This window comes from Rissa tridactyla, chromosome Z, assembly GCF_028500815.1.
Source record: "Rissa tridactyla isolate bRisTri1 chromosome Z, bRisTri1.patW.cur.20221130, whole genome shotgun sequence".
NCBI classification, from domain to species: Eukaryota; Metazoa; Chordata; class Aves; order Charadriiformes; family Laridae; genus Rissa; species Rissa tridactyla.
Window position 1 is genome coordinate 49,266,003 of NC_071497.1, and position 23,532 is coordinate 49,289,534.

General features: G+C 39.5%; 1 protein-coding gene across 1 annotated transcript in view; it reads right to left on the minus strand.

Annotated features, from left to right (window-relative positions):
* The window catches only part of SMC5 (structural maintenance of chromosomes 5), a 55,733-nt gene that overhangs the window by 17,696 nt on the left and 14,505 nt on the right, over positions 1-23,532 (minus strand). The window contains exons 7-16 of the mRNA XM_054184916.1: positions 22,022-22,183; positions 17,426-17,497; positions 16,280-16,535; positions 14,995-15,149; positions 13,266-13,379; positions 12,029-12,123; positions 11,706-11,838; positions 6,871-7,044; positions 6,561-6,730; positions 1,404-1,527 (exon numbers count right to left, since the gene is read on the minus strand). Coding sequence (XP_054040891.1) covers positions 1,404-1,527; positions 6,561-6,730; positions 6,871-7,044; positions 11,706-11,838; positions 12,029-12,123; positions 13,266-13,379; positions 14,995-15,149; positions 16,280-16,535; positions 17,426-17,497; positions 22,022-22,183 — 1,455 coding nt within the window. The remainder of the gene's footprint in view (positions 1-1,403; positions 1,528-6,560; positions 6,731-6,870; positions 7,045-11,705; positions 11,839-12,028; positions 12,124-13,265; positions 13,380-14,994; positions 15,150-16,279; positions 16,536-17,425; positions 17,498-22,021; positions 22,184-23,532) is intronic.

Below are 23,532 nucleotides of genomic sequence, written 5' to 3' on the forward strand. Positions count from 1 at the left end.
AACTGAAATAAATCCCCTTTGTAATCAATAACTATTTCAGGCAAATACTGTCCATCCTCCCCTAGGCCCCTGATATACTGAGAAATACACAGTATGTGTCATATCCTTTTTCCCATACTGGGTGAAAAAGACATTAAGACACTCCTTCAGGCAGGTCATATAGCAGCCAGTAAACAACTTCAGCTGCACTTTCCAACAGCAACACAGTTGGACAGTTTACGTACTGGGAAATGGGCATCAAATACAAAAATAAAAAGCATATTTTAGAAATTCCTGTTTTAAACACAGAGCATTTGCACAAGTTTTAAAAAGAGCTTCTTTTCAGTACTGTTATTACCTGCACAAGTTCTGCAAGTTCTGTAATCTACACCCTAAGCAATGCTTTTAACATGGCAGATGTCTTCTGCCATTCTTAGATGTTTCCAAAATTGCTTTGTCTAGCAGACCCAAAGGTGATCTCTGAAACAATCCAATTGCTGCAGTCCATGCCTATCAACAAACAGAAACAGCCCACCCATTTGGAATATTTTTCTTTATTTATTATATTTATATATTATATATTATTTTAATTATACTTGTTACATAAATACCGGCAACTAAACTGTACTGACTCAGTTCAAAGGCAATACTCAACTCTTTTCAGGGGTAAGCAAGAACACATTTCAACATTACTAAGGCATGGCAAAGCTCAAAGTGGCTGCAAGAATGGCACCATTTATTGCTGAGTGCAAAAGCACAAGCAGATTGCCTTGGAACTAAAAGTAACTGTTTATTGCTCTTCAGTTATTAAAAAAATACTAAGAAAATTCACCTTGTGAATGGCAGCTCCCATTATTAGGGCTTACAGGCTAAGCTAAAGCAACAGTTAAGTCCAGACTGTTTTCATCTTTTTTAAGTTAAAGAAAACCTCGCAACATTGAAGCCTGAGACTTGAGTACTTTTCCCATCCTAGCCCTCTTCCATAATTATGGATCCTTACAGTTTTAGGTCAATTTTTCACATTACTAATGACTACTCTTTTTTCAAAAAAGATAAGAAAAGGAGATCATGAAATAGGGTGGAAGGAACAATTCAGAGAACTATTCTGTATTCTGAAAATATATAGGCTGAAATGGTTACACAGTTAATTCCTATTTCGTTCCTGCATTTACTGAATCAGACCATGGATTGTAAGACTGCAGTCACTCAGAGTCTAAATCAATGCAAGCAAATGATCTACAAGTTGAATCAACAACAGATGAACAAGTTCAAGTTCACAAAAGCTTCAAAAGATGTTTATCTTGAAGCAAGTTAGCTCGTAAACATTTACAGTAACACATCCAAATGTTGCATGCCTCCTACACGTACTCCAAGAATTGGAGTTTTCACAACAGTGGATCACATATCAAGTTAAAAATACATACCTTTATGAGATGCATTAATTCAGTAACAAGTCTTGCTTTTTGGGTATTTATTTCTTTGATCTTTACATTTGCCTGTTGAGATTCTTTCTCTAAGTTGACAGCATCTTGTTCCAGCTGTTTTAAACTATGGGAGGAATCAATATTTGATTAATCCTGATCAAAAATAAACTGTACAAAACCACAAAAATTCTTAATCTTGGTGATGTTAGCTATCAAGAATAAGAATTTGTATACCTAAAGATTCCAAACACATTAGAAGTATTCCCAATTTATGCACCTTAAACCTAAGAAATTAAAAAACCAAAAAAAATCATAATTAAAGAAACTCTGATTTTGGCTACTAAGGGCATCACTCAGTAACCATACTCCTTTACTTCTGTAAATTTCAGGATTAAAAAAAAATATCAATTTAGGGATGACATTTTTCTTTTGCTGCTAGTTCCTTGCAACAATACAACACAGAAGAGTTCAGGAGGTTTGCTTAATTCTTGTTATATGTACCAATAAAAAAACTTGTGTCCTCAACTTACTGCAGAAAACCACATTTTTCACTCGTTTTAAAGCTCAAAACCACATAATTATGAAGAACTTCATATGAAATAATCATGGCGTTTAGTGAGCTGCAAAGCATTTGGGGATCTTCAAAATGGCCAAACGGGCCAAAAGGATGATCCAGAAAACTACAAATGAACCATTCTTACTTTGATCCCTGGGAAAACTGTGGAGCAAGTCTCCTCAGAAACCTATTCTAGGGGCATAAGGGAGAACGTGATCAGGAAGTCAGCAGAATTTACCGAGGGTACATGACACCTCATGAACCCAAATATAAAACAACTGGATGACAGGAGAACATGAGGTTGCCATTTACCTCAATTTTACCAAGGCTTTCCATTAGGTTATCTGATAAAAGCTGACCTGCACACCCAAAAGGAAAGACAATCGCAGGTGGGTGAAGCCCAAATACCACCCTACTCTGGCTACCCTCAGGTCCATCACAGGAGCCATCAGCCCACGTCCATCTCCACAAGCCCAGAGAAGCACAGCACCCTAGCAGGTGGGAACCCAAATTAAGGACTTAGAGGAAGGGACAGCCTCAGCACCAGTGTTCATGCGTGAAACCCAACAAGTTAAGTCAACACTGCAGCACACACTGGACTGAAGGGGGGCATATTATGGGATGCAGCAGAAAAGCATTTTGCAACTGCACAGGACTTACTATTAGATATTCAGGGGAGAAACCAAATGTGTGGAAACGGAGGCATCTAGACGACTTGGAGAACAAGTGGGGGAAAACAGAGGGATAAAAGGGACAGTTACATGTAAATAGCTGCCTGGTCCATACCCTTGTCCAGCCATGCCTAGTTGGCACACTCTTTTCTTATTCAATTCCATTTTTCACTCTTCTCCCGAGTGAGTGACTCTCTAATCAGCATTCAAGCGTGTGTATGGGAGTCTAAGTGCTAGCAGCTGCAGTGAGATCACAAGTCAGAGGAGAGGTCTTGCTTGTCTATGGTGCTAGCAACTGGAGAGACCAGAGTGAGCAGACTTAAGCGACAGACACTGGAGTGGGCCCACAGGTCAGAGGCCTTTGTGTCCACGGTGCCAGCACCTGGCACAAGTGCAGGTATGTAAGGGAGCGTTTGATCCCTAAGGAAGACCAAGCCAGACTAGCTGGCAAGTAGGTGAAGCGGCCTGGGAGCCAAGGGGGTGTGTTTGTCACTAAGGGTGAAACCACAGGAGGAGACAGCTATTGGAAGGCCAGGGGAGTCCCGCCTGGTTGCCAGAGACTATGAGGTCTGCTGTCTCTAGGGATGAGACCTGCTGACATGTGCATATATTTAAGGGTAAGATTACAGTGGTACTCACTATTGGGGGGGACTAGGTAAGTCATGGCTATGTCTGCACATTTGTATGCCTTTTTGTCTCTGAGGGCTACTGGGAAACCAGGGAGTCCCATCCAGTTCTGCAAGTGTGTGCGCATGGGTGAGTGAAGCAGCCTGTACAGGCAACAGGAGAAGGGATGCAGCCTCAGGGTTTTCCATGTCCAGGTACCAGCAACTGGGGAGACTGAGATCCAGGGGCAGCTGCTGTGCAGACTCAGATTGTCTAAAGCCAGCTGCTGATGGGATCCACATTGCCCATATGTATGCATAGTAGTCTCACTAGGGGAGCCCCGTCCTGCTCAGACAGAGTAGGAACATGATGAGGCCACTGGTGCTGTGTTTGCCCAGTTGCTCTGTGTGTTCACCTGTGCTGTGTGGCTGGCTGTGTGTAGATACGTACATATATGCTGTTTAGATGTGCTCTGTGTGAACGTATCTACTGGGAAGACATGCTCAGCCTTACTACTGGTTGCACATGGGAGCATTAAGCTGGATACAGACCCATTATCCTAAGTTCTTCAATGCTGCCTCCCACAATATTGTTGTACTCAAGTTGGAGGACTACAGTCTGGATGGATGAAAGACTAGATAGATTAAAAAAAAAAAAAAAAAAAAAAAAAAAAGGTGGTTGGATGGTCAGGCTCAGAGGGTCATGGTTTGTCTGTTGTATTCTGCCTGGAGGCCAGTATCAAGTCGGGTACCACAGGATTAAGAACTAGGACCCATCCTGTTTAACATCCCTGCAAGACATGGAGGAGCCTACAGGTGACATTAAAGTGCGGGGAGTAATAGGCCTGCCGTTCAGAGGGGTCTGCTGAGGCTGGAGGTAGGTGTTGACAGAAGGCTCATGAGATTCAGCAAGGACAAATGCTGAGTCCTGCCCCTGTGAAGAATGTGGGTCTGGAAGGGATGTAGGCTCCGGACAGACTGTCTGGGGAGCTATGTAGAAAAGGACTTGAGGTACGGGGGGACAATGAGATAAGCATAAGCCAGCAGTGTGCCCTGGCAGCAGCAAGGCTCCCCAGCATCCTTTAGCTGTATGAATGGAAGCACCTGCAGAAGGAGAGTGACTTTTCTGTTCAGCACTGCACCCAGTTTTGCCCCGGCCGCAAATGTCAACAAACTGGAGCAAACTTGGAGAGCAACGAAGATGGCCAGGGGCTACAGCACAGGCCCTGTAAGGACAGCATGAGGGTGCTCAGCTTGTTCACCCTAGACAAGAGACAGCTTTGGGGCACCTAATAACAACTCCCACTGTCCTTCCTACAAGCAGGCCACTGACAGGATGGAACCAGGCTCTTGTAAGAGGTGCACAGTAGAAGGATGACAGACAGTGGACGCAAGTTGAAACAAGAAAGATCCAGACTGGATGTGAGCAGAAACTTTTTCCCCATAAGGACAGTCAAGTAGTGGAATAGGATGCCCAAACAGGTCGTGCAATATCCATGGAGACTTTCAAGGTGTAGTGGCATACAGTCCTGAAAACCTCATCTGGATTCAGGTGTTGGCCTTGCTCTGAGAACACTGATGGACTACGGACTACATGAAGTCCCTTCCAACCTATGTGACTGTGTCACTGTATATTACTTTCAAAATTATATCCAGCTTAATTCAGATATTCGTATCAATTAGAAACACAAATATTTGAAAATAATTATATTCACTGCAAGGATTATTTAAAGAATTTCTATCCCTACAGAAAGGCATCCAGATTATACAAGAAAACTTGTAACACCCTTGTCTGTAATTGTATCAGGATTCTGTCCTGGTTTGAGGTAAAACAGAACCAATTTTCTGATTTGTAATTTTACTTTTTAGCTGGGCCTCTTCTAACTGACTAAAGTCTGAAATTAACAGCATATTGTTCAGACACTGTTCACTCTCAGAGTGATAAGACCTGATTATACCAAGGAATAGTATGCAGCGAGGCTCTTGCTTACACTTATTGCTATAATGACCAAGGTCAGCTAATTTCGCTGTTTTGCCCCGTTAGAGGGTCGGACATGGAGAACCATAGAGGGGTCCCACCTGCAGGGAGGAGCGGACGGGACAGGTGACCCAAAACTGACCAACAGGGTATTCCATCCCATCTGCACCACGCTCAGTGTAAAAGCTGAGGGATCAAAGGGGCAAGGGGGGCTCTGACTCGTCTTTTCTTCAATGGCCAACATCTGAGGAGGACCCTGTCTGTTCGTCTGCCTTTGATCCCGATCCGAGCATTCCTGACTCCCGTTCTGGAATTCAGCTCCTGTCCGTCATTGACTCCAGTCTGGGACTTTCCTGTGTCTGCTGGTGATGTGATCGTCATCCTGGGAGCTGGATACGGTTTTGTATATATTGTATACTTTTTTTCTTTCATTTTTATTATTCTATTATTATTTACTATTTTCTTATTTATTATTATTTTCATTAAAGTAGTTTAGTTCTTTTTCTAAACTCATAAATCTCCTTATCTCTTCCTCTCCTCTCTGAGAAGAGAGGGGGGGAAGGGCCATCTATTGTTCTGCTTGGCCAATCCGGCCAAAACCATGACAGATTCTTACCCCTATTCAAAATTAAAAGTATAATTATTTTTTCAAAGAGGAGGATTTAATCAATATTTGTTTAAGTAAAGGGTCCACTTCCTGCCTTCGAATCGTATTCTGGCACCAGCACCAACTTCAGAAAATGAAAAGTGGCATGGCATAAGAACACATAGGAGCATTTGAGGGTGCAAGGTCTGCTGGTACTGTGTTACAGCAGCGGAGTGAGTGAAGCAATCTTATCTACACTGCCTTCTGAGAGTGTTAGCTAAAGTGAAATGAACCACCTCTTGAACCATTGCCAGGGTCTCCCTTATGATAACGCAGTAATAGAAGAACTAATTGCAGAGGCCCACAAAACCAGAAAATACATTAAGACAAATACTGTGGACAACCAGGGTCCAACTCAATCCCTGACATGCTTACTTAGTACCATTTATGTACATTATGGTATAACCAGATATGTGCTACCAAGACAGAAGACTACAGTAATATTTGAGTAAATGAGTGCTATGATCTCTCACTGGAATCCTATGATTTTATTACAGGAAACCATTTGGAACATTGTTACATGGTTTCTCAAATACTGTCTTAATCTCCATTTCTCAATATCTTCTTTGTCTTATCACCCATACCTGATGCTCAACTACTGGTTACTTTGTAAGGGTGAATGCACACTGCAGTAAAAGGAAGGCAAATTACCTTTGCTATTAAAATTGTTTCTGTTTCATAGATAATGGTTTGTTTCCTACCTATCATACTTCACACCAATTTTTGATTCCAACTGTCTCCTCCTGTTTCCTCTCTCTACAAGCTCCTTCTTCTGTTGCCTGAGCTCGTTGTCTCTGCGTTCCAGATGTTTCTGTCTCTCAAACAATGTAGTCAAACGCATATCCAATGACTTTAATGTGTTATTGATGTCCTGAAATAAGAGAACACACACCACTAGCTAGCATTCTTACTACAAACATACCATACTAACACATGCGAGTACAGTATGCTTTCTAGACGATAAAGTGGGTAGTAGTTCTCATCATATTCAACACAGAAATAAATTCCTACCTGTTGCTGGTTTTCCAACTGTACTCTTTCATCTGTGTCCACTGAACTACTGAGAAACTGTGCCACCCTCAGGGATGTGTTAGTAGAGAGCATTAGGTTTGTATAAGCAGATACTTTAACAACGTATCTTTCTTCTGCTGTGTATATTTGCTTAAGTTTGGTTTCTTGTATGACCTAAAAACATACAAAAATATTAAACTGACAAAAGCGTTAGTAAAGGCAATGCTTGTCAGAACAAGGAATCCTAAAATCCACAGTAAAGAACTTCAGTTTATGCAAGCCTCCGATTTGTTAACAAGCCTTTGCAAAAAGACGATGCCAAGTTTAATACATCATTGTACTTGCAATTCAGACTGATCAGCAAAGAACCGATAAGATACTGTCAAACAGACTATGATTCTGATTATTCTGATATTACACACAGACACTGGAAAAAACTTAATATTTGTACTGCATTATGAACAAGGATTGTACTTGCTGTAGATGTGTAATATGTAAAGTGTATCAAAGAACCAAAATAAAGAAATTAATAGATGAAACCATAAAGTGAGCTGTAATGCATGAACTTCCAGTGAAGAAAATATAAAGAGTCCAGTAAACCAGGAACAGCAAAAAGCCTGCACAGCACAGCATAAATTTGACTAAGGATTTTTTCAGATTATACACACAGCACCAGCAATATTCTGTTGATTTGATTCCAGGACACTGAAAACTGCATTTACCTCGTTTTACAGCTCACACTATGGTTGACAACATCTCCATCCTAGTCCTTTTTCCATATGCTCAGCTCTATGAAACAGGTCTCCTTTTAAAATAAAGCTTTCTCTGACATGTGTGAAACAAAATGTTGCAAACAACACATTTCTCAATCAAAAATAATAAAAACAGAGAAAAAAAAACTTTACACAAGTGAACTGAGAAAGTGCCACGAGCAACACGTTCAGAATAGTGGCTCATCTTTGCCCCTAGACCAGCGATTTTTTCACTTGCTGCCCACAGAGTTCTGGAAAGGAGTACCTAAGGAGTAACACGTACCGATTTACAAAATTTAACTCAAAGACCCATCATATAGGTAATCTGCTACATCAGGTGATAAACACAGAGTTATGGAGGAACTGCAGTGTAAAGATGAAAATGCTTAGAAAGAACATTAAGAGAGAAGCTTTTCATGTAGGACCCCCTCCACTTTTACTTTCCCACTCCTCATTCTTAGAGCCTCAGAAACACAGAAGACAGGAAGGAGCAACAGCATCCCAAATAAAACAGGAATTGTTCTCTATTCACAGAGCCTGTTCCCTGAGTTTCTCAAAAAAGCAACTCTTACTGTCCTCAGAGAGCCCAAAGTAGTCTTCTGAATTCAAAGAAGAGAGCTTATGGGTCAGGATTAAAGGGAACTCAGGGGCAAGTGACATTATAGTGGGGGTCTGCTACATGTCACCTGACCAGGAGCACTGAGTAGATGAGGCCCTCGATAGACAAATAGGAGCTGCCTCCTGTTCACAGGCTCCCATGGTGCTCATGGTGGACTTCAACCACCCCAATATCTGTTGGATGGACAAAACAGCAGGGCACAAGCAACCCAGGAGGAATGCATGGATGACAACTTTCTTCTCCAAGTGGTAGAGGAGCCAACGAGGAGAGGAGCTATGCTGGATCTTGTCCTTACCAACAAGGAGGGACTAGTGGGGAATGTCAAGCTCAAGGGCAGCCTTGGCTGCAGTGACCATGGTAGAGTTCAAGATCCTTAGGGCAGTGAAGGGGGTGCACAGCAAGCTCACCACCCTGGAGTTCAGGAGAGCAGGCTTTGGCCTCTTGTGGGATCTGTTGGTAGGGTTCCATGGGATAAAGCACTGGAGGGGAGAGGGGCCCAAGGAAGCTGGTTAATATTCAAGAATCTCCTCCACCAAGCTAAGGAGCAATGCATCCCAAAAAAGAGGAAGTTAGGCAAAAAGGCCAGGAGGCCTGCATGGATGAATAAGGAGCTCATGGACACACTCAAAAGCAAAAAGGAGGCCTACAGAGGGTGGAAGCAAGGACAGGTAGCCTGGGAGGAACACAGAAAAACTGTCCAAGCAGCCAGCAATCAGGCAACCTAAAGCCCAGATAGAATTAAATCTGGCCAGGGACATCAAGGGCAGCAAGAAAAACTTCTATGAGTATGTCAGCGACAAAAGAAAGACTAGAGAAAATGTGGGCCCTCTCCAGAAGGAAACATGAGATCTGATTACTCAGGATATGGAGAAGACTGAGGTATTCAATGACTTTTTTGACCCAGTATTCCCCAGCAAGGGCTCTAACCACACCACTCAAGTCGCAGGAGGCAAAGGCAGGGACTGTCAGAATGAAGAATCACCCACTGTAGGTGACAATCAAGTACGAAACCATATAAGGAACCTAATGGTACACATTCTCATGGGACCTAATGAAATACATCCTTGGGTCCTGAGGAAACTGGTGGATGAAGGTGCTAAGCAACTTTCCATTACGTTTGAAAAGTTGTGGCAGTCTGGTGAAGTTCTCACTGACTGGAAAACGGGAAATGTAACTCTCGCTTTTAAAAAGGGAAAAAAGACCTGGGGAACTACAGGCCGGTCAGTCTCACCTCTGTGCCCTGCAAGATCATGGAGCAGATCCTCCTGGAAACTATGCTAAGGCATATGGAAAATGAGGAGGTGATCGGTGACAGCCAACATGGCATCACCAAAAGCAAGTCATGCCTAACAAATCTGATGGCCTTCTACGATGGTGCTACAGCACTGGTAGATAAGGGGAATTTGACACTGTCCCACATTACATCCTGGTCTTTAAATTGGAGAGAGGCGGATTCGATGGATGGACCACTTGGTGGATAAGGAATTGGCTGGATGATCACACTCAAAGAGTTGTGGTCAACAGCTCGATGTCCAAGTGGAAACTAGTGATGAGTGGCATTCTCAGGGGTTGGCACTGGGACCAGTGCTGTTCAACAGCTTTGTCGATGAAATGGACATTGGGATTGAGTCCACCCTCAGCAAGTTTGCTGACAACACCAAGCTGTGTGGCGTGGTCGACACACTGCAGGGGAGAGATACCACAGAGGGACCTTGACAGGCTTGAGAGGTGGGCATACACCAAATTCATGAAGATCAACCAGGCCAAGTGCAAGGTCTTGCACCTGAGTCATGGCAATCCCAGGCACAAATACAGGTTGGGCAGAGAATGGCTTGAGAGGCTCGGCAGCGAATGGCTTGAAAGCAGCCCTGAGAAGGACTTGGGAGTCTTGCTTGATGAGAAGCTCAACATGAGCTGGTAATGCGTGCTTTCAGCCCAGAGGGCCAACCATATCCTGGTCTGCATCAGAAGAAACGTGGTCAGCGGGTCAAGGAAGGTGATTCTGCCTCTCTACTCCACTCTGGTGAGACTCCACCTGGAGTACTGTGTCCAGCTTTAGAGTCCTCAGCACAAGAAGGATGTGTATCTGTTGGAGCAGGTCTAGAGGAGGGCCACAAAGATGATAAGAGGTCTGGAGCACCTCTCCTACGAAGACAGGCTGAGAAAGTTGGCGTTGTTCAGTCTAGAGAAGAGAAGGCTCCAGGGAGACCTTATAGCAGCCTTCCAGTACCTGAAGGGGGCCTAAAAGAAAGCTGGAAAGGGACTTTTTACAAGGGCATGTTGTGATAGGACAAGGGGTAATGGCTGCAAACTGGAAGAGGGTAGATTTAGATTAGATATTAGGAAGAAATTTTTCACTCTGAGGGTGGTGACGCACTGGAACAGGTTGCCCAGGGAAGGTGAGGATGTCCCATCCCTGAAGTGTTCAAGGCCAGGTTGGATGGAGCTCCAGGGAGAGCTTATAGCAGCTTTCCAGTACCCAAAGGAGGTCTACAGACAAGGTGGGGAGGGACTTTTTATCAGGGAGTGTAGGGACAGGACGAGTGGTAACAGTTTTAAAGTGAAAGAGGGTAGATTTAGATTAGATATTAGGAAGAAATTCGTTACTGTGAGGGTGGTGAGGCAAAGGAACAGGTTGCCCAGGGAAGTATTGGAGGCCCCATCCCTGGAAGTGTTCCAAGGCCAGGCTGGATGGGACTTTGAGCAACCTGGTCAATGGGGAGGTGTCCCTGCCTATGGCAGGGGGTTGGAACAAGACGATCTTTAAGGACCCTTCCAACATAAAGCATTCTATGATTCTATGTTCAAGAGTTCCCTGTCTGTACAAGCTAGGCAACAGATGTCCAGCACACATGGAGAAGTGAATAAGGATTTAAATTGAAACCTGTCATGTGTGTTACCCATTATAATCCAGCACTGATGAGCTTGCAAGAACCCATGAAAGACTAAGATAGGGACATTATTCCCAGTGGGAGCTCTCAGTCTATTTCTAAGGATCCAAAAGGTTTATATACCATTTATCACATCAATTCTGACCAAATACAACTGTATTTTCCAGAAACTGAACATCTTAATGTATATAAAAAAAAAAAAGGGAGCTTCTAATCATTGTGACAGGTCAGCATCGTCATATACTAGTAACTGATCAAAATTTTGCCCAGAATATCTCAGGCACTTAAAGTAGAACTTATTATAATAAAAAAAACTTAATATAACTGACTTGGAACAGTATGCAGGTGAAAGATATATTTAACTTTCTGTGAAGTACTGCATTAGACTGATTGGATTTGTTAAAATATCTGGCAACACGTTTGTGTATAATGAGCTCTTCAAGTGAGAAGAAGTGACTAAAGGCCAATTTGAAGACTAAAACAATTTTTTGCTTTCTCCACTTAACTTTCTAAAGAATTTCTGAAATAAAACTCTAGACCACCAGTGTATTTGTTGTATTTAGGACATCTCACCCTTTCAATCATGTTTCTGGTCTTCTCTGTTCCCACAGGGACATCATGAACACGGTACTGTGAGCAAAGATAACTCATTACAGGACGAGGAGCATCAAATAACTCTCGTAAGTATGAGAAAAATCCGTATCGGCTAAAGAGAAGAAAAAAAAAAAGCATGAATCAGAAACCAAATCTGGTAGATAACCAAGCTGAAGTTACTGAAGGGTCATAAAGAATTGAATTGGTGAAAATCTGATTTGCACAGAAAATTCTAAAATATAGCAACACCACCAAAATATTGTATTTAAAACCATTCCCTACTGATATGATCTGATACATACCGTAATTCTTCAATAGGTCTCGAAGGTAAGCTTTCAGCACATGATTCAGCAGGTGCGCATACAGCGTTCACTCTTAGTTTCTGATGATCACGCATCTAAATATATATTACATTAGATTTTTTTGTAAAAAAGAGCGGAAAAATTCACTATATGAAAGTCAAGAATTCATTCTTGATTCACAGAATTGGAATTATTTTAAACTGACAACCTCTGAAGAACCCATAAAAATGCACTCTGGTTCAGGCATGACTGAGTTCTCTAAAAGCCAAGCTCAGTTAATGTCTCTCTATGAAAATACTATGCATTAGAGAAAACAAAAGCAACCAAAGAAACCCAGAGCCAGATTCTCAATTTAAATAGACAAGCTGGATGTCATAAAGAAGCCCCCTCTTTCAGGTTGTATGGCCATTTTGCACAAATAATCGCAGACCGCTGGCTACAGAGGCTCTGAAAAGCCTGATCCTAACAGGTCAGGTCAGAAAAGACTGAGGATACAAATGAAAGATCAGTTCAGCTGCTTAAAGCAGCCTTGCACTGCGTTCCACACCCATGGAGGCAGAGAAGCGCCCAGAACCTCAGATATCACCACTACTGTTCATGTATATAAAAATTACTAGCCTCTGTGAAGGGCAGAATAGGTCTTCAAAAATTTCAGGATAGTTTGTCACATTACTATTGCACTATTCCATGGACAGTGTAGGAAGCATTATGGCAGTTAATGCTGTATATTGTGGCTTTTTTCTCCTGCGTCATCTGTCTGGCTCTCAGAGGAAAAAAATCTCCTTATCTCTCCAGGAAACAGCAGTATTAAGAAAATATAAGCTTGATTTGATGGTTGGATCATTGTGTTCTCACAAAAGATGCCCTCTTGCCTCTTTAGTCAGGAGGCATTGGAAATGCTTTGTACTAAATTTGAAGCTTCCTGCTCTTGTCATTTTCTTGTACTTGTATTTTCTCCTCAGTGATTATTGCGTTGTCAAGGAAGACAAAAGTTATTTCTAAAAAAAAAATATTTTCTGAATAAAAAATATTTTCTGAGTATTCCAGCATCCTTCCAGTTGGTCCAAGCTTTAAAAAAAATAACCTTATTTCAGAAGAAAACCTTTGAATACTTTGTATTAGCTATTGTGCTGATCTTGCCAATCAAAACTTATTAAATACACTTACTTGGTAAACTCCAAAGTTTAAGGCTCCTACCTCAGTATTTAATCAGTTTTTAAAATTTGTGCCTACTTGCCTCCACAAGAAACATTTCCATATCTTCTTGACTCTCAAAAACGAAAGCCCTCATGTCATTGGCTGAAATGTGATTTTCAACATACTTAGCATGTCTATTGTCTTTCATGTTGATCTGATAAAGAAAGGTAATGAGAAAGTGATTTAATACAATTGGACTTAACACCTTCCCCAAAACATTTTAAGCAGTCAGATGATATCCAAGCCTACATTTAATGAAAACAAAGACAATGTTTAAATGTCTTTAAAGACACATTCCCTGTCTTTTCGCAACCAGTTCTCTTGGGAGGAAACCTACAGTAACTCACATGTCATTGCATTTAGTTTTTAGCCATCCATATCCTTTCTCAGTATTCCTGGAGCTATCACTGTCTCCATCATACCACCTCCCGCTCCTCTGCTCCACCCTAACCTTACAATTGCAATCACCACCTCTCACGTCTAGTGCCTCTGCTCCAGTACTACTAAAGGTATCTCACTGTTTAGAAACATTCAACCTAAATTATTCATATGTCCTTCGATTTGGGCACAGTGAACATCACCAGAACTGTGAAGCCCTTGAAAGACAGTTTCATGGATTGATTGCATTCTCTTTGAATACTTAAAAAAATATCATTAAAAAAATCCACTTCTAACATGGGTGAAGCTTTTCCTATCTGAATGAAATGTTAATGTTAGAACGTCACATACAAAGGCAAAATTACACAGAACTACAAGTTAATAATCTCAAGTTAGCCAAAGGCTGGGTACACTTACTAGCAATTTGAAAGCTAGAATGAGTACATGAGACTAACTTACACAATAACAAAGAAAAATTCAGACACTAGTGGATGTTACAGAGGTTAATGAGTCCTTAAAGTAAAAGCAAAGGCATCCTATCAAGGCATTTATAAAATTAACTTGATGTGGTCTTCCAGGAAGAATTGGAAGTTCTGGTAATAACAGGAAACACTTGGTATTTTATACTAAACAAAAGTAATTTTGCATAGTTCTAGTGCATGCACAAAGCATAAGAATTGGTATGCAAATATTCAACATTCAACTAATTTAAATTGTAGCATTATACTATCAAAATAAGCTTGCAATTCTGAAGAGGAAGAGGACAAATGCACTGGAGTTCTCCATCCTCTTCACATTATATGGAGCACATATTGCACATGAATGGGATAATGGTGGAGGAATACACTAGAAAAGCAGTATCTCTGAGAATTTAGTCCTGCAATTCCTAGCTAATACACTACCCATCAAACCAAAACACAAAACAAAACTAGGGATAGATGAGGTGTTTCTGCGTCTGTAGCTGGCTGTGCAAAGCAAACCACAAAAACACCCAGGGATCCAGTGACATGTAACAGCTGCCGAGCGGGCTGTGCTGTAAGGGGAGGTATTCAGTTGTAACTATCACTGCTTTTTTAAGCCGCAAATAAGAACTACTTAAGTCTAAATGATTGGATGTACCTTAGAGGAAATCTGCAAGGGGGTCCCTAATAAAGGATTGCTTATGAGGAGGGAAGGGAAAGGAACCCCCCCCCATCTTACTCAATGTTGATTATTACTACATTGCCTAAAGAATTGAAATTACAAACAGTTCACCATGCTAATGTATCCCACATGTAATTGTAAATTCCAAGATGTGTCTTGAAAGTCTTAATGTCATTTTCGAAGCCTTGCAAGGCATAAATAAACTAAACATTAACTGGATAGAGTGATAAGTAAGTAAATTTTCTTACTTCAAGCATCATGGGTTCACAAACTTTTTTTTTAAACTTGTCTTTGTTCTTTCTTAGCCACATAAGAGCAGAATGTGTGTCTCGGAATCTCCCTTTAAGATTCTCTTCTTTCATATTCATTATATTATTAAGTTGTCCGAGACGATCAATTATTCCTGTAATTTAAGGCAGTTTCTTAAACAGAGTCCATAGCAAGTACACATTATAACCAGCATTTCCTAATATTTATTGACTACGCTACTCCAGCCATAAAGTTGTTACAAGATTATAAGAATTAAGAGTTTCTATTCCCACAATCAAGATGCCGCTTATTCTAAAGAAAAATTAAGCACTATTAAAGCTTAAAATCTAAAATAAAAGGAAGACTTACCCAAATTATAACAAAACGTGGTGGCGCAGTAAAAACATAGGATTTTAGTCCTAAAAACACCTCTTTTCAAAACTTGTTCTATCTTTGTATTTAAAACCAAAAACATGCCAAGAGAAAGAGGTAGTGGGACCAGCAACATGAAATCTCTGAGTGTTATTTCACGTTTGCAGAAAACCAAATGTGTGACAATAGACTGTGTGCAAATGCACATGCTATTCAGAAGAAACAGAGATCAAATACTTTCTGTGCTTCTCAAGGTAAAATATATAGCATCTCCTTCCCTCGGTCACTCGGTCTCTCTATACATGAGTTTCTTCTTGGATTCTGTGACAAGTGCAACAGAAAGGTATGTGCAAATATACTACGCTCACCAAGGCATATATACAACAACTGCTACATTATAATTTTTTTAATTTTGTATCTTAGAACGAATTAATTGTAAATCCTAGGCTAGTATAAAGGAAATTACTATTATTAAGGCTAGCTCAACTTCATCTAGAAAGGCCAAAAGCAGCATCAATAGCTAATATACTGACAAGGAGATGATTTTAAACACTGCATCTTCAAAGCAAACTGCTTTTCCTTCAGCTTTGTTTTTCTGTATCCTGCTAACAGTACACACCTCAATTTAATAACAGAAAAAAATTAAACTGGCAAAGCAGTCTTCTTTACCTAGAGATCAGAGGAAACTGATTTTTTGAAGGATTTTTAGGTCAATTGCAGTTTCTGTTACTTTTCTTAAAACTGGTCACAGACAAGAGCAAGAGCACTGCTATATGTGTAAGACACAGCTATGAGGCCTGAGGTAAATGACTCAAATTATTTCACTACAGTAGGACAAGTAGATTCTGTATGAACAGTCATTAAAAAAAAAAAGAAAAGAAAAATCAAGAAACAAAACCCCTAGTAACTTACTTTTCTTTTCCCTCTCTTGGTTCATTTTCTCTGCTGTTATATCACTGATATCACTATCAATATTTGCCCTTTCTTCTTGTAGTTTTTTCAGCTCATTATTAAGAGCATCAGTTTGTGGCTGAAGATTCTCAGAGACTTCCATTGTATTGAGTTCATTCTTCCAGTCCTCTATCAGCTTTTGAGTGTTGTGTATTTTCCTCTGTCTGTCCATTTCTTCATCTTTTTTCATTCTCAAAGCTTGATAAATTTCTTCAATCTAAGAATTTTGAGTATTTCCAACATTAAAGGAGTTTAGCATACAAAACCTACAACAAATAACTAGGATATCTGTGCAACTGGTATTTAATGCTGATGTAACCCTTCACTAAAACCGTAAAGAGTCTCTTATAGCTCCAGTAGACCTATGACAGTTGAAGAACTGACAAGATTTTGTTAAGATTTAGGAACACATAAGCAAAAATTCAATCAAGCCTTGAAATCAATTTTTGAAGTTCCTTTAGTTTTACAAAAGCAGAAGCTTAAAGCTTAAGATCTTCCTTAAGACATTTGAAAGTTAGTCTAAGATTGCATAAAACCTACAGCACAAACCTAATGTGCAACACTGACACTGCACCCTTAAACATTTAATTTATAAATTTCTTGACCAAGCGGTTAGATGAAGTTCTGTTTTACAACATATCTTTCATATTCTGGACATACGCACTTAACAGAAGCAACGACCCTAGCCTCTTGCATACATTATTTGAGAACATGTTTAATGCAGAGTGCATTACAGTACTATAGAGGCTGTAGCTTTTCAAGAAAGCCTGTAATATATAGTATACATACACACACTGCCTACTCCTACGTTTGTTGTATTAAGGTAACTGATTTTATGTAGCATACACCTGTCCCTTAGTAATACCTGTTTGATAATAGGCGTTTTAAAGACTGGAGAGAGTGAAGCGTGGAAGCTCTTGCAGCCTCGTCAGAGAAGTTTACCTCTCCACTAACAGAAGAGAAGACACAAAAAAACCCCACCCTATCTGTGTTTTACTGCCAAATTTAAGAAGTAGCATTCTATCTGAATGCAGCATATGCTATAGCTAGGACTGAATTAATACATTAGCAAAGAAACACCAAAAAAGTACAAATATCAAGACTTACTTGTTTATCTTTCATCTCCAAAACCTCTTGCTTCTGTTTACATTTTTGAGAAGTGTCTTTGATTTCAGCAGCCTGCATACAGTAAGATATTTAGTTCATAAATTCAGTTATTTGTAAAAAGAAGTCATATTTTAAAGAACATTCTATATATGCATAACTAAGTATTTATTCCACATTTGATTACTGACAAAGTCATATTCACCAGCTTCTCATTATTCTTACTTGTATCTCTAATGTATATTTTCATCAATTTGTGAAGAACTGAAAAATGGCATATAAACTGTTCACAACCATTCAGCTACAGATCTCCAAATTCGGGCATAACAGACAGAGGAAGTCTGCTAACCTAATCTGAAACTAAAATAACTCCATCCTCATTTGCAATAAAAATGTTACATTCAAATCCTTTCACTTAAAACATGTTCTTGCCTCTTTTCCTAAACTAACTTTACCAAGGAAAGCTTACGCTTAAAGCAAGAAAGGTATAAGTTCCTACACACAGGACAGCCAAAACAGAATTTGTCAAAGTTATCCCACCTCTGAAGTCCATTGTGCTAAAGCTATATCCTATACAGCTGAGCTTGACAATTTGTTGGCTCATGTGTAGGCACTTATATCTCCACTCTTTCTCTATCCCTCTCAGCTTCTACAGAGTTGCAGAATAATATAGGTTGGAAGGGACTTCTGGGCGTCACGCAACCCAACCCCTTGCTCAAAGCAGGTCTTACTAGGTCAGTTTGCCCAGGCACTTGTACAGCTGAGTCCTGAGCAAAGTGAAAGTGTACTACGCTTTCTCTACAAACCTAACTCCTCCTTCCCCGAACCCTCAAGGCTGAAAACAATACAAACAGAATACTGGAACACTGCAGAAGGATGGAAGGACTGTAAGCAAATTCCAGTGCAGACGTGGAAACAATCAATCTTGCTGGAAGAAATGTGTTCCTATGGAGACAATGGAGTCTCCATGGAGAACGGAGAGAATAAAACCATGCAGAATCTTTCCCCTCCCACAACCTGAAAGATGCACAAATATTTAAGACCCTAACTCTACAGTTGTTTGCATGAAGGCAACATGAAATAAAATATCTTGGTCTTGCAGTTGACTGCAATGCAGTACTGATTCCATGATGCTCTCTCCAAAGACCTCAGGCACACACTCTGAAGAGAAAGCTCTCTCCCAGGAAACCGATGCGAAATATTGACAAAACAATTCTGAAGGCTCTCAAAATCAGGACACTAATAAGGAACTGGAATTCAGTTTTTCAATTATCATTGTATTTTCAGTTAATCATACATTTATATATACCTACTTTACAGAACCGATTAACAACTGTAATTGTATTTATGGTTTTCATGATAAAACCACACCACACTGCTTTATACTGTCAAATACTACTAAAAAAATTGCACTGCATAGTCCACTCTGTTCAAATTCCTTTGAAGAGCCTAAAGCAGAAACTACTCTAGGCTTCTCTCACACAATTTTACCAACCTCTTCCTATAAAAAGGGCCAATTTCTCCCCCCGCAGAATCTACATATCCTACACAGCCAAAGCACAAAATTTTACTAAGAATTCTTAGTCTAACCAAATCCTTAAAAGGGTTTTAACACAGAGATACAAGAGAAATAGTCATGCAGTGTCTCAGTAAGTCAACTTCTTCCCATATTTAGCTCCGCCTTTACTTTCAGTCCAGCTCCTTTCAGGCAAAATCTGTATTACTATGCCTGGCTTTTTGCCAGCAAAGCGCAAACAAGGCATAATGAATAGGTGGTTTATCTCTGCTCTCACATACATATCCTCAAACCAAGAGCAAGATCTCAAGAAGCAGTCAGGATTACAGTTATTTGATAATGGATATAACCCTGGACAAAGGGCCTGAAGACAGTTATGTTCCCTACAGGTCTGTGCATCCAAAACAGAAAGGACTTGAAATGCTAAACTGCTTTCCCTTAATGCCAAATTGAAATCTGGTTTGAAAAAAAAATAACTTTTGGGCCAAAAATAAAGTTATGTTGTTTTTATAATAGAATCATTTACTAATAAACTCCTGCTGGCTTACAGTGTAATTATCTGTGAAATGCTCACCCAATTATTGCACGTACAAAGATAAAATTCTAAGTTACAATAAATTCAAGCAGCACCTATGAAAAAGTTAAGAACTAATGAAGAATGATCAATTTAAGCAATTTTAAGGTATGGTACTTAAAAGCCTTAGGGTTTTGCCTTAGGTCAAAACTATATCCTGACAGTGCAAGCAGCACTAATTCTCCTTTAAAAGAACTTCATTTTCACAGCCCAACTAACAAAGTATGTGGGAGGTAAACATATTTCAGTATTCAAAAAACAGCTACTGCTACAATAGTTCAAAAAGCAGCAATACACCTCTAACATCTTGTTAACTTGTCTGTTGTCATATAAATTTTTCATGCCATAGCCAGATATAAAATATATTTCCTTAAGATTTTTTCCATGAATTTGGATTCTACGGGGTCCATCTTCAAGACGGAATATTAATCATTCAAATTAGACTCGGATATATCATTTATCATTAGAATAAAACTCAAGTTTGGAAATGTCTCATTGTAATATTATAGACAACATAGTATCAGCTATATATTACAATCAAAATGGTAAATAATCTCTGGAAAGCAGTATTGGAATATCTCAGTAAGTCTTCTACAAATTATTTATTTCAAATGTAGCATCTTTCCTCCTTCCCATCTTTCTGGCTTCTGGAATACTGTAGAACAAAATACACCTGATTCATTCTCTGTGCCCAAATTAAATACCACTTTTAACCTTGTGAATCTTTAGTGTGTGAAAGCCATACTCCACAAGGTTAGACTGAGCAGAAAAATATAGTGATTCAAGAGCGTAAGTCGATCAGCTAGTACAGCTAGTACATTCCCTCAGTTTTTCTTTCACAGTTCCGTAGCAAATAGCCTATGCTGAGCATGGTCCCTGCAAGTTAAAACTAATACTGTTTTGTCCTAGGTTTCTCAGACAGATTATAACTCATACCAACAGAAGATAACTTTTATTTGAATACAGCCCAATACTTCTAAGAATTATGTTAGCAATGGTTCAGTAGTATTCTTTTCTGTTTGAAAAAATATTATTAGTATAACATCAATTAAAGTGAAAGGTATAAATAAAATCTAGCAGGATAATACCAAGCAGTGAAAATAAAGCTTAGAACTTCACAAGCATGAAGGCCCTTACTGTATTATGAAAATTAATTTCAAGCTTCAGGCTGTTAACTTCCTTCTAAGGAAGTACACTTAAACAACAACAAAAAAACCAAAAAAAACCCCACCCAACCACACCCAAAAAAGCCCACTTCAATAAAACTGCAACATTTTTAAACATCTAGATATTTTGAATCAGAGCATAATAAACACTTACAGTACTCTGGAGCACAAAATTCAAAGGATACATTTAGCAAAGGCCTTTCTTAATAATGATAATAACATACTTGGATAAGCAGTATTGCCTGGTACAGTTTACATCACAACAAAACCAGAAGTGGTGTGAACAACAGTCTGTGGGTTTTGTTTGTCTGGTCTTTCTGGTTTATTTTTCGGTTTTGTGGGTTTTTTTGTTTGTTTGGGGGAAGGGTGTCTGTTTGTTTAAAGAAAGCACATGGACAGTGTATTAGCAGTGCACTAAATGCCATTGATGTTTCAGACCCTGATTCTGCAAGATGCACCATGACAGCAGTCTTCTACAGGTGTCACATGTGCCTCCACGCCAAGTCCTTTGATCTGATCGGTGATCTTCAAACAGAACTCACTCCAGCAAACATTCTCATGTTATCATTTAACTTTGGTTATCCATTAAAAATTTGTGCAGCCTATGCATACAATGACTTCTGCAACCTGAATAGTACATGCTAGTTAAAATTCTGCAGAGAATTACAGTACTTTCCTATTTGTCACACAGAAATAGTAATTTTCCATATCCCCAGAGAAAGCAGCAATTCAAAAAACAGATAGTAAGCTGTAAGGCACAAGTAGGTTTACCATTAAATTCTCTTATGCATAAAAGTATGCACAGCTGACAGAAGATTACTGTCTAATAAAAAAATTATACCCTACTTATGGAATTAGGTTAAATATTACAGGAATGCTTTTAGGCCAGAGAAGTTGTAATTTAGCTTAAATTAACTACCCAAACTGGCTACATTTTAAGATGATAAACAGAGCATCTACAAACCCAAACTACATAACAGGTGAAAACAGGTTACTAATGTAAGTATCTAATCTAGGGAAATTGTAACATTATATCCCCGAAGATTTTGCAGGTTCTATGAAGAGAATTATAAAATTTGCATGCTCTTATAAGACCAAGAGAGTGGACTTTCAGAGTCGCTACTGAAGGTTTGCTATGAAACGTATTCATTGAATATTACTGCTTTTAATGGAACAGAGATATGGAGAAAGCAGTGAAAGCCAAGGGCATGATTACTTCAGAGAAATGTCTTCTGAAACACATCATTATGGCATACTAGAAAGAAAGAGGTTTACGCTTTACAAAGCTGAACATGGAACACCTGAAATATTACATATGTTAACTGAGAACTTAAAATGCCTACCTTATCTCTGATTTTCATATCCAGGCTCTTAAAATATTCTTCAGTTTCTTGGATTTTTTTTGTCACTGGGGACTGCAATTCTTTCAGACTCTTCAATTCTTCCTTGGCTTGGTCTCGGCTTTGTTTCACTTCCTCATGCTGCTGACGAACATTTTCATATTCCTTGGAGGAATTGAAAGCAAAGCAATTAAACACTTTTGTCTTCTATTCCAGTATTTTATACTGCTCTAACATTTTATAAAATTGTACATGAGTTTTTAGGAGAAAAATCTCATTCAGAAGCTAATATTAGAGAAACTACTTAAGTAATCCTCCTGTTACTAATCACTATGACTTGCAGATGTAGGGATCATTTAGTCCCCAGTGAACAAGCACAAACATTTAATCGTTCTTAAATAATACGCAATTTAAGTAGCAGAAGAAATGACCAATTTGTCTGCAATTACCTTGCCTCTAAGTCCATCTGGGATCGGTGTGGAAAAAGTAATTCTTTAGCCCTTCTGTCCATAGTTTGAGCACTACTTAGGCAGAAGTCCTCAAGCTAAGGAGCAAATAACCACAGAAAACTTCAGGAGAAAGGAAAGGAAGGAGCTGGACAGATCATCAGAGCCAGTAACAGACATAACCCTGAAGTAAACCAAGGAGAGAGATAGAGCGGAACAGAACTTTGGAAAACAAACAAGAACTCCGCCATACACCACAAATATCACAGAAGTCACCATGTAGGGAGTTTAACTGGAGATGCATTCGTGAGAAGAAAGAGATGGTAAGCAGTGTGGTGACCAAGAACGTCCAGTCCAAGAAGTGGGAATTGAGGCTGACGGAGTCATTACTAGTGATTTTTTTGTGTGTTATGCACTCTGGAGGGGGAAAAAAAAAAAAAAAAAAAAAACCAACAACAAACACCCAACCGCCCCAAACAAAACAATGTCCCCCAAAAACCCAAAACCAATCAACCAACCAAAAAAAAAACACCAAAAAAAGAACATGACTGTCAAGGAGTGTTAAGGGTTCAGGAGGAAAAAAAAAAAGATACTCAGAGGACCAGAGGGAGGAGGAGTAGATACATGCACGTGGGAGTACACAGGAAGGGAGAGCTGTTGGATTTGGCAGGTGCTAAAGAAAGCTCCTGATTTAGAGCATATGCCTGGATTGTTACAAGCTTTGGAGAATTAAAAAAATAATAAAGATACCCTGCAAGCTTTATATGTAACAACAAACTTTGCTTTATCTGCTACTATTTTTTCCTAATTAGTTATTTAATTACCCTGTTTGTAAACACACACGATTACTCACAAATAAATCAACTTAGGCTATTAAATCCAAATTCTTTCTTCATAAAATCTTTCTGATAAAGCCAAAAAGTATTTGAAGAAAGCTACTATAATTCTATGATGTGCAGTACAATCAGTAGCCACCATTACAAAGTTACAGAGGTAAAGCACTTGTACTTCCACTTAGCTGATAGAATAAGCCTAAAATTCAGCCCTTCTTTAAATAAGGTATTATAT